Below are 22781 nucleotides of genomic sequence, written 5' to 3'. Positions count from 1 at the left end.
GCTCTCTGAGCTACAAATACTTTTGATCAGCACATTTACAAAGCTCCCCTTCTAATCCAGAAGGAGACAGTTCAGACCTGGTTTTAATTTGTACTGTTTTAATCACAGCCATGCTCTCTCCGTTGCTCCAACTGGGACTGCATTTAGGTGGAGGATGGGCTCCAGCAGACAGATGCCTTTTTACTACTCCCAGCTTGGGCATAGCACCAGCAGATAGCAGCATATGGTCCCAAGCACCATACTCCAAGTCTCCAAGAATACAAATATCAAGATGATATTTTGCTCTTTGGCTTTTCCATATTGCTCAGGTGCTTTGTAGCATCAACCAGCAGAAGAATCCAAGCTCGCAAATGCAGCTTCAAAAAAAGCCGCCTCCAGGCTCACACATCCCTTTTGGATGCTTTGTAACCTGGATTCCTCCACGGCCCCAGTAACTAGTGTGGACTCACAGGTGTCCCCAGTGCACATCTGCTGGGCTCAGCCTCCAGCAGCAAGGTCAGGAGAGAGCACCAGGCATCTCTAACAGCAGGTTCACTGCTCAAGACACCTGTTGGAGGGTAACACCCTGAAATACACCCAAAAGGCAGAGAGGATGTGCTAGACCCTGTTAGGAAGAAAATATCTCCCTCCCATGAACCCTTATTCAGCAGTCTAAGGGAAAGGTAAAAGGGAACACAGGATAAAGAAGAGTTACACCACAGTCTTCGAGGGGACAGTTTGTGGGGCAAATTTCTCAGCTGAAAAATGTAGGATTTCCCTTCATCTTTCCCAGCAGTAAATAACTAGCATCTGTGATGGTGGTACCATTCTTAGGTAACCTCTCCCTGTATCTTGTGATTTGGGCCAAGATGTACAGGTTTTTCCACTGAGCTCCTATTCAACAAAAAAAAAAACATACAAGTTTGGGGGAGAAAAGGAAGTTTCTTGCCTTTCTTCCTGGCCAGTGCAATGATGTCAGCCGCACTCTTGCTCATCACCTTGGTGATGTACACTGGACAGTTTATTCGACTGGCAATGGTGATGGCACGGAAAACTGCTTCTGCTTCAAGCTGAGGAAAAGAAGGAGGAAAAAAGTTAACTGTAAAAGAGAACTGAAGAAAAAAAGAACTGGAGGGCATCTCCCTGTACCCTGGAAAGGTCATGTTCAAGCAGCTGATGGGGCTCCTCCTTACCATCCTCCCACCTTTCTGCTTCAGACTTCTACCCTGCAATTGGAAGGAGAACAAAGCAAGACAACACTGCCCCAGCTTGAAGACAAGCTCTGAGGTCTCCTGGCAGCTTACCCTGTGCAATCTTTACATAAGGGTAAGATGACAGTGAATGTAAAGTATTCTCAAACAGCAACTTCAGCACTATGGACTGAATTTAGCCCATAATCCATAGAAGCCTTTGAAGCATCGCCCAGTAAGTCCCCTCTGTCAGCAAGCATAAAAGCAATCTCCTTCCACGGAGCCATCTGGGATGTGGCACACAAAGCATCACCTTCAGACAGAGCTGTGTTTCCCAGGAGCTCTGGAGATTCCTTTCCCCACTCAACAGTTTATACCTCCTTCCCGGATGGACTCACAGTTTCACTATCTTAATACCTAAAACTCCACTGTCACTGAAAATACTGACTCGATAGTACAGAAATTTCTCTCAAGGAGTTGTGCTAGTAATGTTGAGCACTTTAGCCCTTCCAAAACCACATGGCTTAATTCTTCACAGGTTTTCCTAGGACTTTCATCACAACATGTGCTCTGGAAGCCCCAAAATCACCTGCAGAAGACCAGGGAAGGAGGCACTACCTCTGTACATCAGCGCTGGGGCTGAGGTGGCCAGACACACAGTCAGAAAGATGAAAAATTCCCTTCTGGAACTGCAAATGCAGATTTTCCTTAGGCCCTTGCTCTAATTAAAAGGAAACTACTCCATTTTTTTAGAATAATTTAGGTGGAAGTTAAATGGCAAAATGAAACTTTACATAAACAGTTCAATAGAAGAATGTGACCAATTAAGCTGATTCCTTTTGCCTTGGGGAGAGGTTATATAAATATCTGCAAACCACAACAATCTCTCCAAGTTTAGCCTCAAATCCCCAGGGCCTTGTCACTTTAGTCTTCAAGGAAAGCAGACACTTCCCACTACCGCCCTCCATCATCCCATTAACAGTCTGAACTCTGTACATTAAGGGACATCCACATGTCTCCACCTTTTCCTTCTCATTAAAGAAACCCTTTCCAGATGCCTGAGATGATACTTGCCAGAGCCTGGTTTTTATTGTAATAGAGTTGCATAAACTGAGCTACCTTGCAGCATCTTTCCATTCTCACATATTTGCATTTCTACAGCCTGCATTTCTACTACAAATGTATCTGCTAGCATAAACATAGATTTATATGTGGGCATACACATATGCACGGTATATACATACACATGCATCTTATAGGAGGTTTCAGCCAAAGCGTTTTAATGAATGCAGTTACTCCAAAGCCTAAACCACAAGCTGTACTGCTGATTCTTTCCCTGGTAAGACCTTTTATCTCTTTGTCATCGCAAATTAAATCACAAGTGTCACACTCAAAAAATACATGAATGTCTGTGCCTGGGGCAGCAGGAGCTGCAACTCCTGAGTATACAAGGATACACTCATTCCCAGGCCAAGGGAACCTGGATTTTCAAGACTTTGAACAGCACTGGAAGAGGCTGTGGGAGAAGCAGACTGCTGCCCTCCCCCATGCATCCGTCTATCATCTGTATATAAAGAAGTCAAGCTCCGATACTACATACTTGACAAAGTCTTTCCACAAATAACAAAATGAATGAATTTTCTTACCTCCTCAGGCCTGCTCAGAGCATGTCCCTCGGGTCCGGTGATTCCCATCTCCAGGATACGCTTTTGTTCCTGCAAGATAAGAGATAAATGCTGACAGCCGCTCCAGGATGAGACCCTTGCACCCGGCATCGTCTGGCAGATTAAAAGCCACATTTTCTGACTGCCCCTTTTTTGTCTGTGTAAATGCAGGTGCATAAGCCTGCTGCCGGGGGAGGAGGACTGAAAACACTGGCTCTAAACTGGTCCCATGCCACGCCAGTGTCTGCTCTGTGCAGCCAGCACAGATTTCAGAGGAAGATTTGTCACTGCAGTGTGATAGAGCATATTCATGGCTCAAGCCATTGGGCTGCACCATTAGATGTCTCTGCCCTCCAGAAAGTCTTATTTGACACCAAGACACCAAACCAGGGAACTTGTTTCAATCATTATACTACATAGTAATTATGGGTATTTCCAGCCTACAATTATTTCTTTACTCACACAACTTCCTTTCTGGCTGCAATTCATGAAGTATTATTATCTTCCTTAAACTTTCAGCATTGCTGACACTTCATCAGATAAAGTCTTGCCTTTGGCATCCAGTTTTCTATAACACTTTTTTCCTACAGAGTGAATCACTAAAATTATGTTTTCATGAAAGCAAAACCATGCCTTCCAGTTGTGAGGGCACTGTATCCACACCAAAAAGCCCATCTAGGACCAATGGGGGATTGTCAGAAAAAATCTGTGATATCCAGCTTCACAGCAGTGAGATCAATTTTTAAAACTACATGAAATGCTTCACATATCTTTTAATTTAAGGTCAGGCAGTGATATTGGAATAAATTTCTCTTTTTTGTAGAAAATGGTGGTCAATCACTTCTGATTTGAGGTTGGTCCATGTCTGCCAGCTGAGCAGAAGTGGGACCAGAGCTGTTGATGAACCTCCCACCCTGGCCTGCCCTGCCCACAGGTCTCTGACGAGCCAACTTAACAAATGTAATGACTCTGTGATACAGACAAATGCCCCCTAGAGACCAGGATGAAGTTACTGAACATACTTTATTGTGTCAGCTAATAAATATTTGATCCCAGGTCCCTGAGGGTGAAAAGCTCACACATTACCAACATACTCCAGCAAAATATGAGCAAGTTAATATTCACATATACTTTTGCCTTTGCTGCAGTCAATCAAGGCTGAAGAGGTATTAATAGAAATGTGTTAATCTGACTCTGTAATTAAGATTATTTTGCTTAGAAAATCATGGTGTTTCAAAGGTATTCTTAAAAGCAGCTGTTCTGATTCATTAATGCAACAGCTCTGAACAGTGCCAGTTAAAGACTTCATATAATTAAAATACAAAAAAACAATAAAGTTGCAACCATATAATACAAAAAACAACAAAATGGCAAAGGATGCAACACAAAGTAAGATAGGTTTGCATCTTGAAGGAAGTCATAAAATCAGATAATATGATAAAACTACCCACTGTAAGAGGATTTGATAGCGCTAATAAGATAGAATATTTGTTTGATAAGATCAAATTTGGATTTTCACACAGGATAGTCCTGTAAAACCTCCCTGCATGCAGCTTTCTTTTCACTATCCAAATAATCCTTCTAAGAAAAAGCGTAAGGACAGACTGATCTTTTGAGACACGGCAATCACAAAGAAGTATGTTGATGTATAGCATAATTTACGCCTTTACTCCTTCCTCTTTTCCTAATAATTTTTCTGTCCTGTATGTTCATATTCCACGGCTGTGTATTAAAGCTGATCAAATAAAAATGTAACTGAAACAGATTTCCACCAGAAATGCAATTCCACAAGTGTACCTTGATTTTAAAGTGGAACATATCAAAACATCACGAGTGCCATTTGATTTGTTTCATTTTGCCATTCCTACAGCAATGAATCCCAATGAGGGTTTTCACCACACTGTATGTGCCTGTTGAGTCCTCCCTAGTAACTTTTGAGCCCAGCAGTTATTTTGGCCAAACTTGAAGGGAAAAGGGAAAGAAGGCTCTCAAAGAGCCTAAATTCCCACTGAATGAAAAGCAAAAATATAAACTCATGTGTGCAAGAGCCCTTACATACTGCCCAACCACTCAAACATTCACTTGAGGTTCTCCCTTAATCATGCGACAATGTGGCTTCCCTAGTCCAGATCTCAAAGACAACTTGTTTTCAGCTGTTTTGATTTCCCTGTCAGCTCTGCAGCCTAGTCCTTAGCAGATAAACCAGCAGATAAAGAGCTCAGTAGATAAATCAGTCAGCTCACTCGGAGCCTCATGGATCTCAGAGGGGCTCTATGCATGTGCAGGGATCAGAGGAGGGAGACATCTCTGCAACAGCCTTGAAGATTCAGCTGCCACAGATGTAGAGAGTCATAACAACACCAAACCAAGCCTGCCCATTGTTGTCATAGGAGAATCCTGACCTCTGAAAGATCAGCCGGAGGTTCCTATTAACTGCAGTCCTTGGGGTATCTCTTTGGATGTGCTGTGGCACAGATAAGACCTAAGGCACACTACCAGGACAGTACCCAGGTGGGGGACCTGACCTCTAAAGAGTGCACTGGGGATCCAGGACATTTTAACAGAACACACTGAATTTGAGTCCAGTTTCCCGGTTCCGACAGGCATCTTCAAAGAGCATGACTTACACTTTAATGCACATTTTTTAAATGTTTAGAAGATGACAGTGGTTTCTTATTCTCAAACTTCAGAGATTTATAAGAATATTCTCAAAAATAAATTGGTCTGAGAGCTTCACCACCCACTCCATACTCACTGTGCTGCTTATGCTGATAGCTGCAGCAAGAGGCATGAGCATAAAGCTTCCCAGCTCCACTTTTTGTCCCTAAAATCTCTGTTCTGCTTCACTTGTCTCTGCCAGATTCAAAAGAGATCGTCTTGCTTCCTTCTGCCCACCTCATCCAGTCCTCATCTGCTGCCAGGGCAAGGAGCTGTCTGGATCGCTGCTCTACCTCACAGATGCTCTACCAAAGCACACAGAAGGACCTCCATCCTCTCATGCCAGGCTTTAGACCAGTGGTGTACAGGGCATCAGGCTCACTCAAGGCACTTACCAGGTAGTTCATTTCTTCCTACCCACGCTCTGACTGGAGGGTTTTACTTCTCCTCTCTTGTGTCTGTCTTCTCATGAAGTAAAAATGACTGTTCACTCACCTGAGCTATCAAGTCTCCATTTTCAGCGTGGACCAGGATAACAGCCCCAAGACTTTTTAGAAAGGTAAAGGCTTCATAAAGCTGCAGGTAGTACAAAGAAGGAAACACTTTTGAATAAGGAAAACACATTACTTAACACTCAGACCTCTCTGTTCCCCTCTGTTTTGCACCTTCTATACTGGTAATTATCCAGGTGTATTGCAAATTATCTCCCTTTTCCACTCTCTCCTTTCTATACAGAGCCAGAGCTTCACTGCTTGGTGATGATTTACCCATCCCCTTACACACCAGCAGCCCCAGGATGAGCCTCTGCCCTTCTGCACCAAGACAGGGTCAGTCCAGAGCAGGGTCACATCTCCCTTGGACATAGTTCCTCCCTCAGCCCCTTGTACCTCTTCACACCCTCCAATGCAGGCCTAAGTTTAGTTAATAGTCTCTTTTCTGCAGTTTTAGCAAATGTAAAATGGAATTATTCCCATAAATAATCAGTGGACAGACACTTTTAGTAAGCTAAAACACATCTTTTCTGAACTGCATTTTGCAACATCTTCTTACAGAAGACAGTGTCAACCTTTCACCAACATCTTTAATTCTGCAACTAAAATTTGTAATATTTTCTCTAAAGCATCCTTTTTTATGATGGCTTTCTAAGATTCAGACCCCATCCATGCAGAAAGGAAACAGTTGATCCTATTGCTTTTACTGAGAATTTCTAAGCACAGATCCACTAAAATTCAGTTTCCTTTCCACGAGGTATTCAGCTAACACATTCCCTGTTTAAACCAGCTGTCAGCACCACGGGAGAGCCCAGTTTCCAAACACAGACCACATAGTGAAGATGGGCTTTCTTCAGTGCCCACTTTGCACCAGGGCACTTCAGCTAGTATTGAATGGGTCAGAATGCACAGCCTGCAACAGGCGCATTTAAGCAAGGTAACAGGCATTAGTCTAGCCACATATTAAACAGTTTGATGTATTTCTCTTGGCAATTCCAACAGAGAACTGAATTTAACAGGCACTGCCTCTCAGAGAATATTTATATATTATTATGTCTAAAATTCCAATTAAAACCACATGGAATGGAGGTATAACAACAGTTATTTAAGAGACCAAGAGCTATAGCTCTGGGAATACATAAGAAAGAAACATTTTCTCAACCGAATAAGCAAACATTATTATTACTAACAGATGCCATTGTCCATTTACAATGACCTGATACTTATGAATGGGAAAGCTGAAGAGTCTGGAATCTGTAATGAGCTCTGGACAAACAAGCTCATTGTTATCCCCAGCTCTAATGAGAAAAGGCCACCTCCCCCAAAGAGCAACTCCATTTAGCTGTTTGCAGCAACTGAGAAGCTCTTGAAAAACTGCCACTGCCTCGAGTGCTTCATATCTTCTTCCATCTCTGACCTAGAGGTCATGAAAGGTAACAGCAAAATAAAGTGAGGGCAAAATCCTGAGCAGTGCTGAGTGGCTGCAATGTTGGGAGACACCAGAAAAATCTTTGCAGAAAGTGAATGTCACGCACTTGGAAGAACACATACAGATGTTAACGACTGCTCAGCACTGACCTTCCACAGAGAAATCCCCCATTGCACATTTCCCTCAGTGCCACTCAGGTCAGTGAGAATGTTTCTCTGGGATTCAACCTTAGCAACTCCTCAAGTGTTGGGAGATCACAGAAGAGAGGACAGATCACAGCAATGAAAAGCACTTAGAACAATACCTGGCTGTCAGACATTTGGTAGAGATCTTTGTAGGCCATGTAGACTTGAAAAGAGTTCACACCTGTTCCAAGACAAAATTAAAAGGTGTTGTCAAGTAAGTGGATTCCTAACCTGTATTTGAACAAAAACTTCAGGAAAAATAAGTCGCAGAATATGTCTGGCCTAGGCTTTTCACCAGTGATTGACAGAAATAAAGCATAGCTCCACAGGTGCGTTACAGCTGCTAGGACTAGAAGTCCAAATCTTCTCTTCTCTGAGGGAATCTGTTGGACTCTAGGGATTGCTCGTGTTTAGCCCTGGAGCAACCCAGCCACCACCACAAATGAGATTGCTTATAGCCAGATCACAGAGAAGTGATGGTGGCTAAGGCAAGCATGTAGAATTTGTAAAGTTTTAAACTTTCAACTGTTAGGTTCTGTGAATCACTGCTTTTCTTTTTAGCTTTCTTTAGCTAATCAAGAAAATACTTCACCTTGACCTGAATCTTCTTAATAGAAAAAACTTCTAGTGAAGTTTCCCCAGAATGCCGAGAAGCTGTAAGAACTGTGTATCTGAATTTGTATACAAACTTGCTTTTTCTTGACCCACTGCCCAAAGCACTCAGCTTAGCTGATGGCAGACACTCGGAAGGAGTGGAAGCAAAGCCCGAAACCAGTTACGAGGACAACTCACCATGCCTCACCTTTCACCTTCCAAAGATGGAAGGATTTACATTGGCAGTCATACAAAACCATGAAAGATGACAGCTCCAAATTTTAGCAATCAGTAAGAACTGCTGGTGTTGAGTGTCCGTGGCCAAGGACCAACTGTATTCAAAGCACTGCAAGTTTTGCTATTTATTTCAAATATTTGCTCAGAGGGATGACACAACTTTGTATTCTAAGAGAACAGGATTCCAAACATCTTCTGTTCATATCTTCTGTACATATGAATTCTTATTAGTTTATAAATTTGCCTTACACTTTAGTCTACCGATGACATCCCCAGTTTGGTACAGGGACTGATCACAGACTTTTCTAGTTTAAAAGAAAAGTAAATTCTAAGATATCTATGTCTAAGCCACATATGCTGTATTTCAAAACAGCTGTAAAGAAAACTATGCTTTCTGAGGCAAGAGGAAAAAGAAAGAGATCTGTTCGTGTTATTCATGTTGGCTACACTGAATGAATAAGTCTCTCTGTTGAAGATATAACTCCTTCATGAGTCTAGAAGGTGCAGATATATCCTCAGGCAGAGGCCATAGCTGTTCACATACAAAGAGTTTGTTTATTCACAATTACATTATTGAAATACCCTAGGATATATGCAGGATAAAACCTTTAATGATCCCTGGTATTATGTCTTCCTGCTAAAGCCAGGCAGCTCAGGGAGAAATACAAAGCGGGAGCTGGCCCTCCCTTGCTGACTTCCACACTCAGCAAATCCAGCCTGCACCGTGGAGCCCCATCAGCCTGGGAACCTGTCTTTCTTCTGATTTTCTTGTTTCTCAAGTTCCCAGAAAACACACATGCACTTTACTAACTGTAATCCCTCAGCCTATTCCTCATTACACAGTCTGAATGCACTCAGTGTGTCCCTGTTTTGAAACACTAAGCTTGACTACGCCTTCCCTGGGGCCAGCGCTTATAGCCTTATGCCTGCAGCACCATCTTCCACCCCTCTGACTGGTCACAGCTGCCTGCCCTGGAGGAAAGCTCTGCTTCTCTTCACAAACCCACCCCATGTCTCAGATGTCAGCTGCAGCTGGAAGCCACCTTTCTGCATGGGTGACCATGCACATGTGAAGCAATGAGAGACATGCCAAGGCTGGTCCGAGCCATACCGACTAGCATCAGTGAAGGCACACGACTGAATCTCCTTGTACACATTTCTCTGTAAGCAACAAGCTGGGTTACCTATTGCTCTCTTATCCACTTCGATCTAGCCAAAGGTAATTCATTTAACCACAGTCCCACAGGAGATAAGGCAGCTTTCTCTGGGGACTGTGGCTGGAAGACATACCCAAGTAATATGAATTCCCTTCCATTTTTTTTATTGCTTTTGTATCATCATAGTAAATGGTAAAATGACTATGAGTTTTGCTCCCACTAAGGTTAATGTTCTGCCTGAAGTCAATCAGATCTTGAGCCTGCCCCGTACCAAGAGCTCTCACAGCCCATAAGCAGAGTTCTCCCATCTAAATGCACATCCACGCCCTTGGCTACCACACCAGATATACACACAAAGTGGAAGGGCATCTCATGGGCTGCCTTTGCAGCTAACAGGAGAGATAGTTCGAACCAGATACCTTTACCAGATACCAAGATAAAATAACAACAATTTACGTATACATTTATCCAAGATTAGACTCTGTGCCTAATGACTTGGCATGGTGTCTTGATCTAATCATTGGAAAGATGTGGCTTTTCAAAAGACCTGATCCATGGTCTATCGACTTTAATGCTTAACATTTTTTACCTACTACATTCTTCTTAATGTCCTGCTTGTTCTCGCACCAGGAGTACCCAACAGAATCCTCTCCAAATTTCATACAGTGCTACAGGTTTTTTTGAACAGTGACAAAGTACAGTGCTTAAAGGAAGCAGTGAGGCATCTGCCAACACATTTCAGGCTGTTGTTCCTTTGCATATACTGGAGAAGCCTGATTCCAAACTTGCTGCCAAAATGCTACAAGCCTGGATCTTTATAATCAACATTTGGTTCTACAAAATCTTTAGGTCCTTCCAAAGCTTGTGTCTCCTTAAATGAGCTTTGTATTGATTTAAAACTGATCAATTACTCAATTATACCTCATGACAAGGCACCTCAACAGCAGCTCCCTGTTATTCATGCCAAGATTGTATTAGGCACACACAGTACTGAAACAAGATTAGCTGAACCCTGTGACTCTGCTAACTCACCCACCAGACAATCAGCCCGGAACAAATTCAATCCACATTCCCAGCTGATGAAAACCAGTGTCACTCCATTAATATCAAGTCTATTTGCACCAGCTGGCTCAAATGTTTCCAGTTATCAGCAGATATTATCCATTAATTTGAAAGCCCCTGCCACACTGAAATATTTCCTATTGTGCTTGTCCTTTCATACTCATCCTTACTTTGTGTCTTCTAACACAAGAGTAATTCACATTGACTGCCTGAGACATACTGCAGCATCTGTGAGAACAAAGGTGACCTCCTAATGCTACTGCCACCAAAAGAGGCCACCAAGGGTCCCATCACACATTCTTTTTAAGGAACCAATGAACAGATTCCTGCTTGCCCCGAAGAGTGAATGGCAGGTCAGATTTATATTGAAAACTCAAATTTCTATAGTTGGAGAGAACTATTAACCTGTCTGCATCAGGCTGTTAATGTAAGCCCTCAGGCAAATTTAGGAGTGCTGAGCCATCTGTGATCTGGGAGCTCTGGAAAATAGTATGCAACCTTCGAAACAAGGCACAGTATACTTGTCTGAGAGTACAGCCAGCTAATGCACAGCAGCATAACCATGTTAATGCTGATAGCAGAGAAACAGCACAGATCTGGCACAATCAGTGTTGACAGATGTCATCACCTTGTAAAAATCACCTATATAATAAAGAGCTATGTAAAATTAGCTGCCATTTGTCTAAATTATGTTTAATCTTGCTGATTGAAGGGGTTTGTTGCTTAAAATCTGGTTATACAGCAGGTGTACTGCTAGCATGCTGCAACACAGGATAAATTCCCCTACATGGCTCCACCTCCATAGTATCTCAGTGAGAAACTGCTCACTCAAAAATAGGATTTTGCTTTGTTTTTCTACTTTGATACTGTACTTCTATTTAAAGAGCATTTTTTAAATCTAAGTCATCACTAGCACTACACCTTACAAAGGATGCTGCATACATATATTACTTAGACTTCCCAGCACAAGGATCATTCTGATTTACCCAGAGTAACTAAATACCATTTCAGAAAATATTTCCTAATTAATATCCGTTAATTTTCAAGGAAAGTATCAAGTGAAAAACATTTGAAAAAATTATGTTTCTGGATTAAAAAAATCCATGCTGTTAGACAGAATTTTGAGGAACTAGATCAAAACTTTTGTTTTCTGAAGACTAGATTCAATCGCCCACACACATATATCTAGTGTCAACAAGATTTCCTCCATAGATGAAACTGCCACACTAAGTCTGCATGTATGGAAAAGGATTTATGAGAGGTTTCATCTGTACTATTCTGGCATGGTAGCTGGAGTCCAGATAGGGTAATCTACAGCATCTCACATAATAGCAGACCTGTTAATGAAGCTGAGTCAAGCCCATAAGTGTCTTAAATAGATTCCTAAATAAGTGACCTGCGTTTTTGTAAGTCTCGAAACAAGGAGTCTTCTAGTAACTTCAGGGAAAGCCACTGGAGATCAAGCACTTCAGAAAATCAGAACATTTTTTTCAGTATTATGTACCTAAGTTTAGCATCACTTTTTTTCTAATAACTTGAACCTATTTTAAAATATAGGCATATTTTATAAAAAAATCTAGTCTCATAAATAAGTTATCCTAAGGCATTGCAGAGAAACAAGCAATAGCCTGTGATGACTGTTTCTCAGACACATGTACCTTTCATATTTGGGCTTAATTTCAGCAGATATATGTGCAAGTTCCAGTTTAGTTAAAATCCGCAGTGTTACTTTTAAATGTCTCATTCTCTCCATTCAGGAAATAGAGCAGGGGTATCAAACTCATTTTCACCGAGGGCCACATCAGCCTAGCAGTTGCCTTCAAAGGAGTAGTAGGAGTAGTTACATTTACAGAGTCCTAAAATTACATTAGGCTCTTTGAAGGCAATCGGGAGGCTGATGTGGCCCGCAGTGAAAATGAGTTTGACACCCCTGAAATAGAGGATCTAAGGTGACTGGGCTGATTGCCCTAAGTGCTGATCTCTGAGTTCTGTCTTAAAATAAAACCTAACTATGAAATGTCTGAGCCTATTTCCACATGTACAAACAAGCGTAAAGTGACACATTTGTATCTGACAACATATATTGTTTAATTTTCTACGCCTATATTGGGGTAAACCTCACCCTATTAGCTGGCTAGCACTAGTGGGCGAAGTTTTAGGTCTATGTTACACAGTAGCAAGTGAACACAAAAGTTCAAGGCAGTGCAGAACCTTGGGCGGCATAACCAGCACTTGTGCATTTCCATTTTGGATGATGCATTCATTAAAATACTTCAAAATTTTACCTCCGTATATTTCATTAAAAGCAAAAAATACTACTAATTTTCAATCACTAACCTTTATCTTGCACCAGTACTTCCAGCTCTTCTCGAATCCCATCATACCAGCTGGTGATGTCCACATGGAGCGAGTAATCACAACAGGATTTGGTGTCGGCTGCCTCATGCCACTTCTCAAAGGAGGTCAGTAAACTTGATCCAGGCTCTGGAAGCACATGGTCAACTGGAAAAGAGATTCAGTGTCTGTTACCCAGACCGCACACTGCTCAGTTTTCCTCAGTGCCTGTGAGTAAGTAGCTTTCCAGCGTCTCGGCCAAAGCAGCAGCCTTGGAGGCAGTTAGTGTGTAGACTGTAACTTCGAGATGTTAGCCAGGTCCTGCTCTCTCAGGTACTGCAGACTTTGTGGACAGTCTATGCTAAAGCTGAGTCTGGCAACCTGCTTGTTGCAACATCAGCAGACACACAATGGGAGAGACAAACATCTCACAGTTTAGAGAACCTTTGTTTATCCCTTTTTACTGTTTTGTAAGAGACCACAAGTTCTGGACTTATCTGTATTTATTGTCTGGAGTGTCCATTTCTATATATTTCATGGTAAGCATTATTATTAACCAGTGCCTCATAGTCACTGAACTGGCCCACTCTGCCTTACCAATATATCAATGGAGATGTCGAAAGCTTTCTCAGCAGCCAGAACTGGGAATACAGCCAAAGGTCAGAACAGAGATGCTGTAGAGCACAAACTCTCAGCCACTCTATATGGCAGACTGAGTGTGCTGCAACTATGCATCTGCACTGTCTCAAGGCTTTCTGCATCTAATGATGCCACGATGTTTACTGACATAAAATAAAGACATGAGTACTTATGCATATATACTTATCTTTGCAGTGCTAGGTCAAAAGTAAGTACGGGAACAAAGCAAGATGTGCTTACCAGTGAGATTTGCATTCACTGAAAAAGTTATTAACAAAAGTAACAAACAGCAGTGCATCTTGTGCTTATTGCCCAGATCCTTTCAGTTGATACTTGCTGCTGAACACAGGTAATTGCTAACACCACTCAGAAAAAAAAAAAAAAGCCACATTCCAATTCAGTGGGAGTAAAACCCACTGGGCAGCTCTTCTACACAAGGAAGCTAAGCCCATTTTGTATCACCTGAACAACTGCCTCACAAAATCTAAGCAAAAGCCAAGACACTGCTACTAAGAAAGATATAAATCTTGTACTGCCATCTACTAGACGGAATAAGAGTCTTTAACGACTAGAAACAATTCTGCCTTCCACCAAGAAAGATGCTCCTCCAGTAAGGGCTTCCTCCATTCCAAATCCATAAATAAGCATCTTGTTATTTCCAAAACCCCTGAAATGTCACTAAGTGGGAACAAGAGGTCATTGTCAGATTTTCTGTGTCATATAGTTACAGCACTAACTACATTGTTTTTCAAAAATCCCAGGAGCAGGTATATTATCCCTCAGTGTTTGCTCTGCACTTCAGAGGGAAATCCAAGAGACAATTCCCCATGATGCTGCTTCTTTCTGGGAGCAGGTTCATCTTCAGGCCAACCCTGGGTGACAATAATGAATGGGTCTCCAACACATTGCCCAGAAATCTGAAGATTAATTGCAGAAGATCCCAGAAAATCAGTATGGAGCCTCCTTTAGCTATCCCCACATGTGCTACATGAGCCTCAGCCTGAGGTGGGAAGAGTCAGTATTGCTAGTACTCACTGATCATGGTGGTGCCCCCTGCTAGCGCTGCTTTTGTGCCTTGATAGAAGTCATCAACAGTAGTCATTCCGTGGCAGGGCTTTTGTAGGTAAGTGTTGACATCTATTCCCCCAGGAATAACCATGCGCCCATTAGCCTCTATGGTCTTGACTCCTCCAGGAACAATCAGATTCTCTCCTATTTGCCTAGGCAGCAAGGAAAACCAACATTATTCTACTTAAACAAAGAAGCATGGGGGACAGAAGCTGTTTGAGGCATATAGGGGAGAGGAACCAAGGGGCCGTACAGAAAGAACTGGGACCCCAAAGGGAAGGGGAAGGTCAAGCACCCACTCCAGCCACTCTGCTCGGCACTGGCACAACAAAATATCCATGAGCCTGAGTAGCTGGGCCGTGTGCTCAGGCTGTTTTGCATTGCTCTAGTGGCCAATAAAGAAGCTGTAATACACCAGCATTAAAAACTGATTATTTTTTTATATGATTCAGGGTGAGACTTAAGTGTCCTATCCTTAAACAATTACAAATATCTAGAGTTAACACTGTCTTGGGGGCTCTGGTTTTGTATATTAAGTTCTTAGATGAAAACAGAAAAACATAGATCAAATATGACAGCAGGGTGGAATTGTAAGTGTATGGCAGAAGCACAGGGCACATCAGAAAGGAGGCATAATTACTTTGTAAATAAGTAATGCAATTTTTTACTTAAAAAGAAATCTAAAGATGCTAAGATAGAGAAATACATATTTAAAAGACCCAAATAACTCTAAACTACCATGTCACATATTCTTCATCATTCTTTTACAGCTAAAACTTAGTGAAACATTCTGCACAACTGTGTGGAAGAAAATGTTAATTAACTGCTGCCGTGTTCTCCTCTTCAGTTCTTCAAAACAGGATATTTTTTCCACTGTTAAAAATATTAATCTCTCCCCCATGCTGATATCAAGCAAACTCCAGATATTCACAATCAAAATACTTCTAGTATTCATGGACACAACTATGAGTAAATTAACCTTTAACTTTTAAAGCCACATTACATTTTTATTTTCTGCTTCGCATGGTGCCAAACAGGAAAAGGTACAGGTCTGTGTAGAAGCCATGGCTCCGCACTGTTACAGCACAATATATTTGGGCTTAGAGATAAGTATAAGGTAGTTTAAGTTCACTTAGTTTATCTCGTATTACAGACACACAGCCCTTGCCTTAATTTCCTTTTGTCTGGGATAAAATAACATTTATCCACAGCTAAACAAATACCCCAGACATCTGAGCTGTTGAATCTGTTTCTCCCATATTAAAATGCAACTCCCACCTACAGAGCAAAATACAGCAACTGATTAACAGCCAATTGCAATAAGCTAGAACCGAAAATTAATATAGCTATTAATTAAACCCAGTGAAAAAAAACAGGGATAATTATTCACATTGGAATTTGGCCAAACCGCCAGAGTTAATAAATAGCCCCACGAGGTCGAGAATTTGTTTCATATGCTATGCAAAAATGTCACCTCCAGCAGCTCGGCTCCCGCGGTGCTCTGGGTTTTGGCTGGAGGGAAGCACAGCCATCAGGTTAGCAACCGCCCAGCATCATGAGCTGGGTCTCAGCTGCTCAGTACTGAACAAATCCAAAAGGCCTTGCTCGTGAGAGCTGGTAATATCACAGCTTGAAGCTGTACAACTCCATGTCTGGTGTCTAACAGTCATCAACACATACAGCACTGGGAGCATGTCATAGCCTGTTTACAGCTCTGCAAAACACTTATAATACCATGACAAACAGGGAACTGATATGTGTGCAAAAGCCAGCAGCAGCCCAGCACATCCAATTGCGCAAACAAGGTGCAAGAAGCTCCTCTGCTGGTAAAATCTGACTCACAAAGGTAGACCATAAGGCACCCTAACACATGAGCCTATAAGAAAGATGGGGACACACTTTTTAGAAGGACGTGTTACAAAAGAACAAGGGGTAACAGTTTTAAACTAAAAAGAGGGGACATTCAGACTGGACATGAAGAAGAAATTTTTTACAATGAGAACAGTAGAATACTGGCCCAAGTTGCCCAGAGAGGTGGTGGATGCTCCATCCCTGGAAACATTCAAGACCAGGTTGGATGGGGCTCTGAGCAACCTGATCTGGTTGAAGATGTCCCTGCAAATGGCAGGGGGTTGGACTAGATGACCTTTGAAGGTCCCTTCCAACACAACCTATTTACAATGAGCACATTAAAAGCTTGTATAAAGTTAGGTACCCCCACGTATAGTAACGGTGTCTCACTAATTTTTATTAGCTAAATCCACTCCCAAAATTTTAATCAGATCAATCCTCAACCTTCATACAGTGTTTGTGTGGCTAAAACATTGAACTTGGAAAAAAAATGTATTATGACCAATCTCATTTAAATATGTCTAAGGTGGAATTGCCCTCCATGGACTACCACACCTTCTGAAAATACTAAAGAAAACCTACACAAAAATGTAAAGCAATTCATTTTAATTTTCTCACACAATCAGAATCTACCAGTTCCCTATTCAACTCTAATGAACTGAAAGAGTGCTGAGTATGTACTGAAGTTTTTTGATGACTCACTGCTCGTTATTTTCAGTGTACAGTTGAGTAACAGCTTATTTGGCAACAGCTGAAGTCATCAATGGTGAAGGGACCTGGGACCACATGGCCTGTGTGGATGATGCTGTGCTATTACCTGTCAGGAGCCTGTCTCATCTCTTGCCCTGGCATCAAGATTAAGGCTGGGAGAAGGCTGATCTTCACTGGCATTCAAGGTTATTTTCATTCTGACTGACTAGAACTGAGAGTAAGAGATAATGCGACAGAATTCCTGAATTGCTCACTCATTAATTCTAAGTGTATGTTAATAAGAATGGGGTTCAGTTACTTGTGGGTGAAAAATACAATACAGATAACTGTATTCTTGGCACTGCATAAATGATTGCACCAACAACTAGAAAAAATCAGACTCATGGAAAGTTGATGCTGTCTGCATCCTTCAGCTGAACAAACTGGTAAATTCTGTCATACACAAGCTGATTAAAGCACAATGGAAACAGCAAGCTTCAACTCTTCATAAGCTTAACCTGAGAAAGCTGAAAACCTCTCCCTGGGATGCTGTGGAGTTATTTCTGTCATTATCAAGCCCAGATCTCTTTTAGGAGGCTGAGGCTCCCTCTAACTTGGTTCATCTCCTGCCCAGCTCTGGAGACCCCATCCCCAGTCACCCATCTTGCACACTTGTCAGTCCCCTCCAGCCTGGAGGGACCCAACCTTCTCCTTGGCAGGAACAGAGCAGAGTTCAACAAGCACCAGACTATGTGACCTGCTGCGTGGCACGGAAACCAGGACTCATTTCTTCACATGGATAAAAAATGACAGGATAGATGTAGGCAAAATATATTATTTATGTGCCAACAGCAATTTAAATTACTAAATATCTAAATTACTAGATACCAGAGAACTGCCTCTCAGCTGTCATCTGAGTGTGCAGGGCTTAAGTTTCAGCTAAGAAAAATCCACATGTACCAGTGCTCCCCCGTATCTAGAGAGCCGGTCTGAGCGTTGATAGGTACAAGAACGCAACTACCATCCTCCAAACTATAGCTAATCTTCAGATTGAAGGTTATATCTGCATTCTTCTCTGCAGGACAGTCTGCAGGGACACAAGTATTAAAAGACCCTACTGATTTCATCAGTTTGCAAAAGAAACCCAACCATCTATTTTTCAGTGAGTTTCCACTGCAGTATAAGGAAATTAACCCAGATATTTTACATCCCAGCAAAACCAGGACACTATTTCCTATTCTGGGCTGAGTGGTTTTGTGTCTGCTCCATTCTGTGGAAAGAATTCTGTATTATCAGCGGGATCTGCAGCTGGGGAGTTAGGGCATCAGCTGAAATGTAGATGCCCAAGGTTCAAAGTCCTGTTCCAAAGGATCTTGAGAAACATTTAACAGCAGTGTTAAATAGTGAGACACAACGGGCAATTCCAGCTGGAGAAGCTAAAAGAGACCAATCCCAGAAAATACAATGCTTTCCTACACTGCAGAATTTATCATCCAAACACAGTTAGGACCCAAGTCCATCTCACACCAGCTGCTGTCACAGATTAGCGGCTTTTTCAGATCAGGACTTCTTGCACAGTTTACAAAGAAAAATCTTGGGTCATCTAAATCCAGGACACCAGGCACGACTTGGAGTGTTGAATAGTAAACTTGTCTCCTTGGGCAAAGATAAAGAAAGGCATTTTAAAAACTAAAATGTTGCCTGTTTACTCATTATTAATCCTAGCTATCTTGGGCTATTGAGATACTTTCTGGAGGTATGGATCTGTGCATGGATTTCAGAGGGAGTCTATGCACTTAACAGGGGCAGCTGAAAGCCTGGCATTGCTAACCTGCCTACCAAATACCATTGCATTTCTACAGTCAAGGCAAAAAATCCACAGCAGTTTTAGACTCTCAGCATCTCATGCACTTAGTTGTTACAACAGTTCTGGTACTTGTAAGTGTTACTAGGAAATTTGTGTCTGAACAAAGCAAGCACAGAAAAACTCAACTAAAATGCCTACCAAAGAGAGTACAACTTGATTCATTGTCGCTATTTAAAAAAAAAAGATACATCTTCAAAATTGTGTGCCTTCTCCACTTGAAATAATATGCTCCTTTTGCCACTTCTGCAATGCAAGCAACACTACAACTGGAATGGCAGAGTGAAGAATTAAAAAGAAAACTGCACAGTCCATGGACAAAAGTGTTCAGAATTTCTTCTGTTATAATAACCTGAATCATGAATAATGTAAGTAGCCACAGATATATAAAGAATCAAACTTTTAATCTGATGGTATCTTCTCACAAAAAGGAGCTCTGAGAACAAGTAGGTAATTAATTATTTACCAGATAGCCATAATTATGTTTCTGTGCATTAAACTGTAGCCTCTGGAGACCAAACTTGTTAGGCCAGTAGTGGAAATGTTTAGCAGTCAAGAAAAAGGCTTTGATCCTTTTGTACGTCAGAGTGCTTTGTACACACTCGATAACTTCGCAAAACTAGAGACCCCCATCTCCACTAAGCCAAGGTAAGACCAGTAAAACTACAAAAATAGACATCTCAGTCACCATTTCCCAGGCTATCAGTAACATGTATTTAATGTTTTTCCACCTAAGGAATAATTTCCCAGCTCCTGTATTTTATATCTTGATAAATCAGTAAGATTTTCTGTCTAATTGTGTGAAGATTTAAGATTATATAACTTTGCTAAATAGGAAAAGGGACACATGAGCAATGCATAACAATGTTATAAGAACAGAACATGCTGCACTTCAGCGTTAACCAACAGGAGAACTGAGAAGGAGCAGGTCCCATTAGCACTGTGTAACACAGAGCATATTTCTGTGACATACAATTCTTCAGAGCGTGGCTGCATTCACCCTGCTCAGTTGTGGAGAAAAAAGCTGTAATGAGCCTTTTGTCATACATGGACTCAAAAATATCCATTGTCCTTAGCATTACTTCTTGAGAGAGCCTACTTGTCCTAACTATTTTAGAAGAAACTAGGATTGAACTTTTTGAAAAGCAAATACCTTCAACTTGCAATAAAGAACTTGTCTACTTATCTACTCTTAGCAAAGATAAAATGGCAGAATTTTATAATTTAACACTCCTCTACTACAGCCCCACATCTAGAGGTAACCAAGATGCTGGCTGAAAGATTTCAGGTCAGCACCATCAAGAAATCACAGTAGTCTACACTAACAAGCATGCAAAAGAAGTTCAATATTTTAAAAAACCAACTTTATAAGTCCATCTTCAAGGTATATGTCTGCATAGAAGGAGTGGTCATCATTGATAATTCTTCCACCTTTAATGAGTAGTCGGTCACTCTGGGGGGAAAAAAAGAGGAAGAAATGTGGGTTTCTTGAAACTTACATTTTATAGAAAGTCATTAACATCAAAGCACTTACCCTATATAAAGTTCTATGCCATAGAATCAGGTGGATACATAGACAGTGAAGACAAAAAACATTGTTTTATTGTTTACTTCTGACTTTTGGAACATGAGGCCTCATGGTCATCACAGTAATTTTTTTTCCTTTTTTTTTTGTCAAAGTAGAACTCATTGCACATGAAAACACTTGAAATACCACTACATTCCCTTTTTACCACCACCTTATTGTACAAAGGCCAAAAAGGGAAGAGAAGCCCACAGAATAAACTGCCCAACACTGGAATGACCAAGCTGAGCTCACCTGGGATTCTCAGCAGCCCTGGATGAGCAACTGAGCTTGAAATGGGAAGGAACAAGGTCAGGAGAGACTGCTGAGCTCTGTAATGCAGAAACTCCTGCCCAGGGAAACTGCTTTAAGCAACATCAGCTCAGCAGGGTCAACATGGCTGTGCCATCACTTGTGCCTTCTGTACTGTGTTACAGACTGACCGCAGAAAATCTAGTTTCTAGCGGGCATGAAGAATGAAAAGGTGTCTAATTTGTGATTCCTGCAGGTCGCAGGCTGCTGATTACACTCTGTACTGAGGCTCCCCACACTGTGTCTCACTCCATGAACGAAGCCAGGAGTGCAGCCTCAAAAGCTTGGGTTACCTGAAATATCCTAGAAACAGCAAAAAGTCACTGCCTCCTGGTATTTTCTAAAGTGCCAGAAAACAAACTTTTTTTCCTGTGAAGAACTGTTCAAGTATCAGGTCTGCTGGGCACTGTTCACAACAATCATCTGTTTCCATTTTTCTCTATTCAAATGGTTACATTCTGTTCCCAAAAAATACATTTTACAGAAAGCAAATTTTACCACTGCATATTCCTGAGAACCAATACTTAACTCTCTCATTGAGGAGGTCACCCTGGAAACAACAGCACTCTACCACCAACCCAGAGATAGGGCAAATCTGTAACTTCAGTACATAACACTTTTGGAAAGACTTTTGCCAAGTCACTGTGAATGCTGGAATCCTATAAAGCAGTCAGAACCTTCTTTTCCCATACATATATATAAAAAGCCATTTATTGTAAATTATTTCCTTGGCTCACTAAACAATAACTCAGAATCTCCATTTTATCCTTGATTTATACTACTTACTCCAGACTTAATTCTTGGTTTAATTACAGGATGACTCACACATATAAACCATGCATGTCCCAAGTTCCCAGTTTAGAAAACAACTAAACAAGTTGATATGTTTCCTCATCTCTAAAACCAGGACAACACTAGAGATCTCCTGAAAATGTGTTCGTTAAAAAGTGCGAAGTCAGAGCCAGGGGTGTTACAACCACCTTTCTTCAGTTACATGCAGCATTTTCAGCTTGCATTTGAATATTTTGCAGGTTCAAAGCTTCAATCGCCCTCCACATCATTCTAGGAAAGTTAAAATGGAGAAGCAGACATTTTAAGGAGAGAAAGAAAGTGAAAAAAGACATTTCAAATACAGCGCATGACAAAAAAGTACGTAAACAGAAGGTCTGAGGCTGTTCTCCATGTGCTGCAGCAGCAAGACAAACTTTGGGGGAAACAAAGCCCAAAATACAATGAAGTATGACCTGCCTCAGATGTTGGTACCCCCTCCTTAAAGGACAGAGATGAATGCATATCCTCAGCCTGGAATTTGCCAGAGCAGGCTCTGTTTTCTCCCCAGCCTCTCTGCTCTCATTTGTAATTGCCGGACTTGTGAATCAGCAACCCAAACGCTAATAAGTTATTTTGCCATGTGCTGGCAGTTGCATCTCCTCACCGAGATGATTTACTACACTGCCTGCTGACCTGCAGAGACCACCATCTTGTGAGCTCTTTTTAAGCTCGTTCAATTGCCTTCCTAAACATTAATACTGTCCAATTACAAGAGGCAAAAGCTTATTGACACGGGCAGGGCACGTCACCAGAGCACTGCATCTGTCACTGCTAATGAGTCAAAAATCTACATGCTCATCAAGATTTTCCACATTTTATTTCTTTTAAAACAGGAGAAGATGCATAATAAATAGAAATAAATGTAACAGGCTGGGAAAACAAGGCAGACTAAAATAAAGCAGAAGTACAAGCCCAGAAAAATAATCACTGACATAAGGATTTTACACATTTTTATATGTAAATATAGATACACAAGTGGCAA

General features: G+C 41.5%; 1 protein-coding gene across 2 annotated transcripts in view; it reads right to left on the bottom strand.

Annotated features, from left to right (window-relative positions):
* The window catches only part of CRMP1 (collapsin response mediator protein 1), a 50101-nt gene that overhangs the window by 13259 nt on the left and 14061 nt on the right, over positions 1 to 22781 (bottom strand). For both annotated transcript variants that reach the window (XM_065836528.2, XM_065836529.2), the window contains exons 2-8: positions 20457 to 20545; positions 14655 to 14839; positions 12984 to 13148; positions 7716 to 7777; positions 5987 to 6067; positions 2816 to 2884; positions 929 to 1049 (exon numbers count right to left, since the gene is read on the bottom strand). In XM_065836528.2, coding sequence (XP_065692600.1) covers positions 929 to 1049; positions 2816 to 2884; positions 5987 to 6067; positions 7716 to 7777; positions 12984 to 13148; positions 14655 to 14839; positions 20457 to 20545 — 772 coding nt within the window. The remainder of the gene's footprint in view (positions 1 to 928; positions 1050 to 2815; positions 2885 to 5986; positions 6068 to 7715; positions 7778 to 12983; positions 13149 to 14654; positions 14840 to 20456; positions 20546 to 22781) is intronic.

This window comes from Patagioenas fasciata, chromosome 4 (genome assembly GCF_037038585.1).
Source record: "Patagioenas fasciata isolate bPatFas1 chromosome 4, bPatFas1.hap1, whole genome shotgun sequence".
Lineage (NCBI taxonomy): Eukaryota > Metazoa > Chordata > Aves > Columbiformes > Columbidae > Patagioenas > Patagioenas fasciata.
The sequence above is the reverse complement of the archived record's forward strand: the minus strand, read 5'-3'. Positions and strand labels throughout refer to the sequence as shown.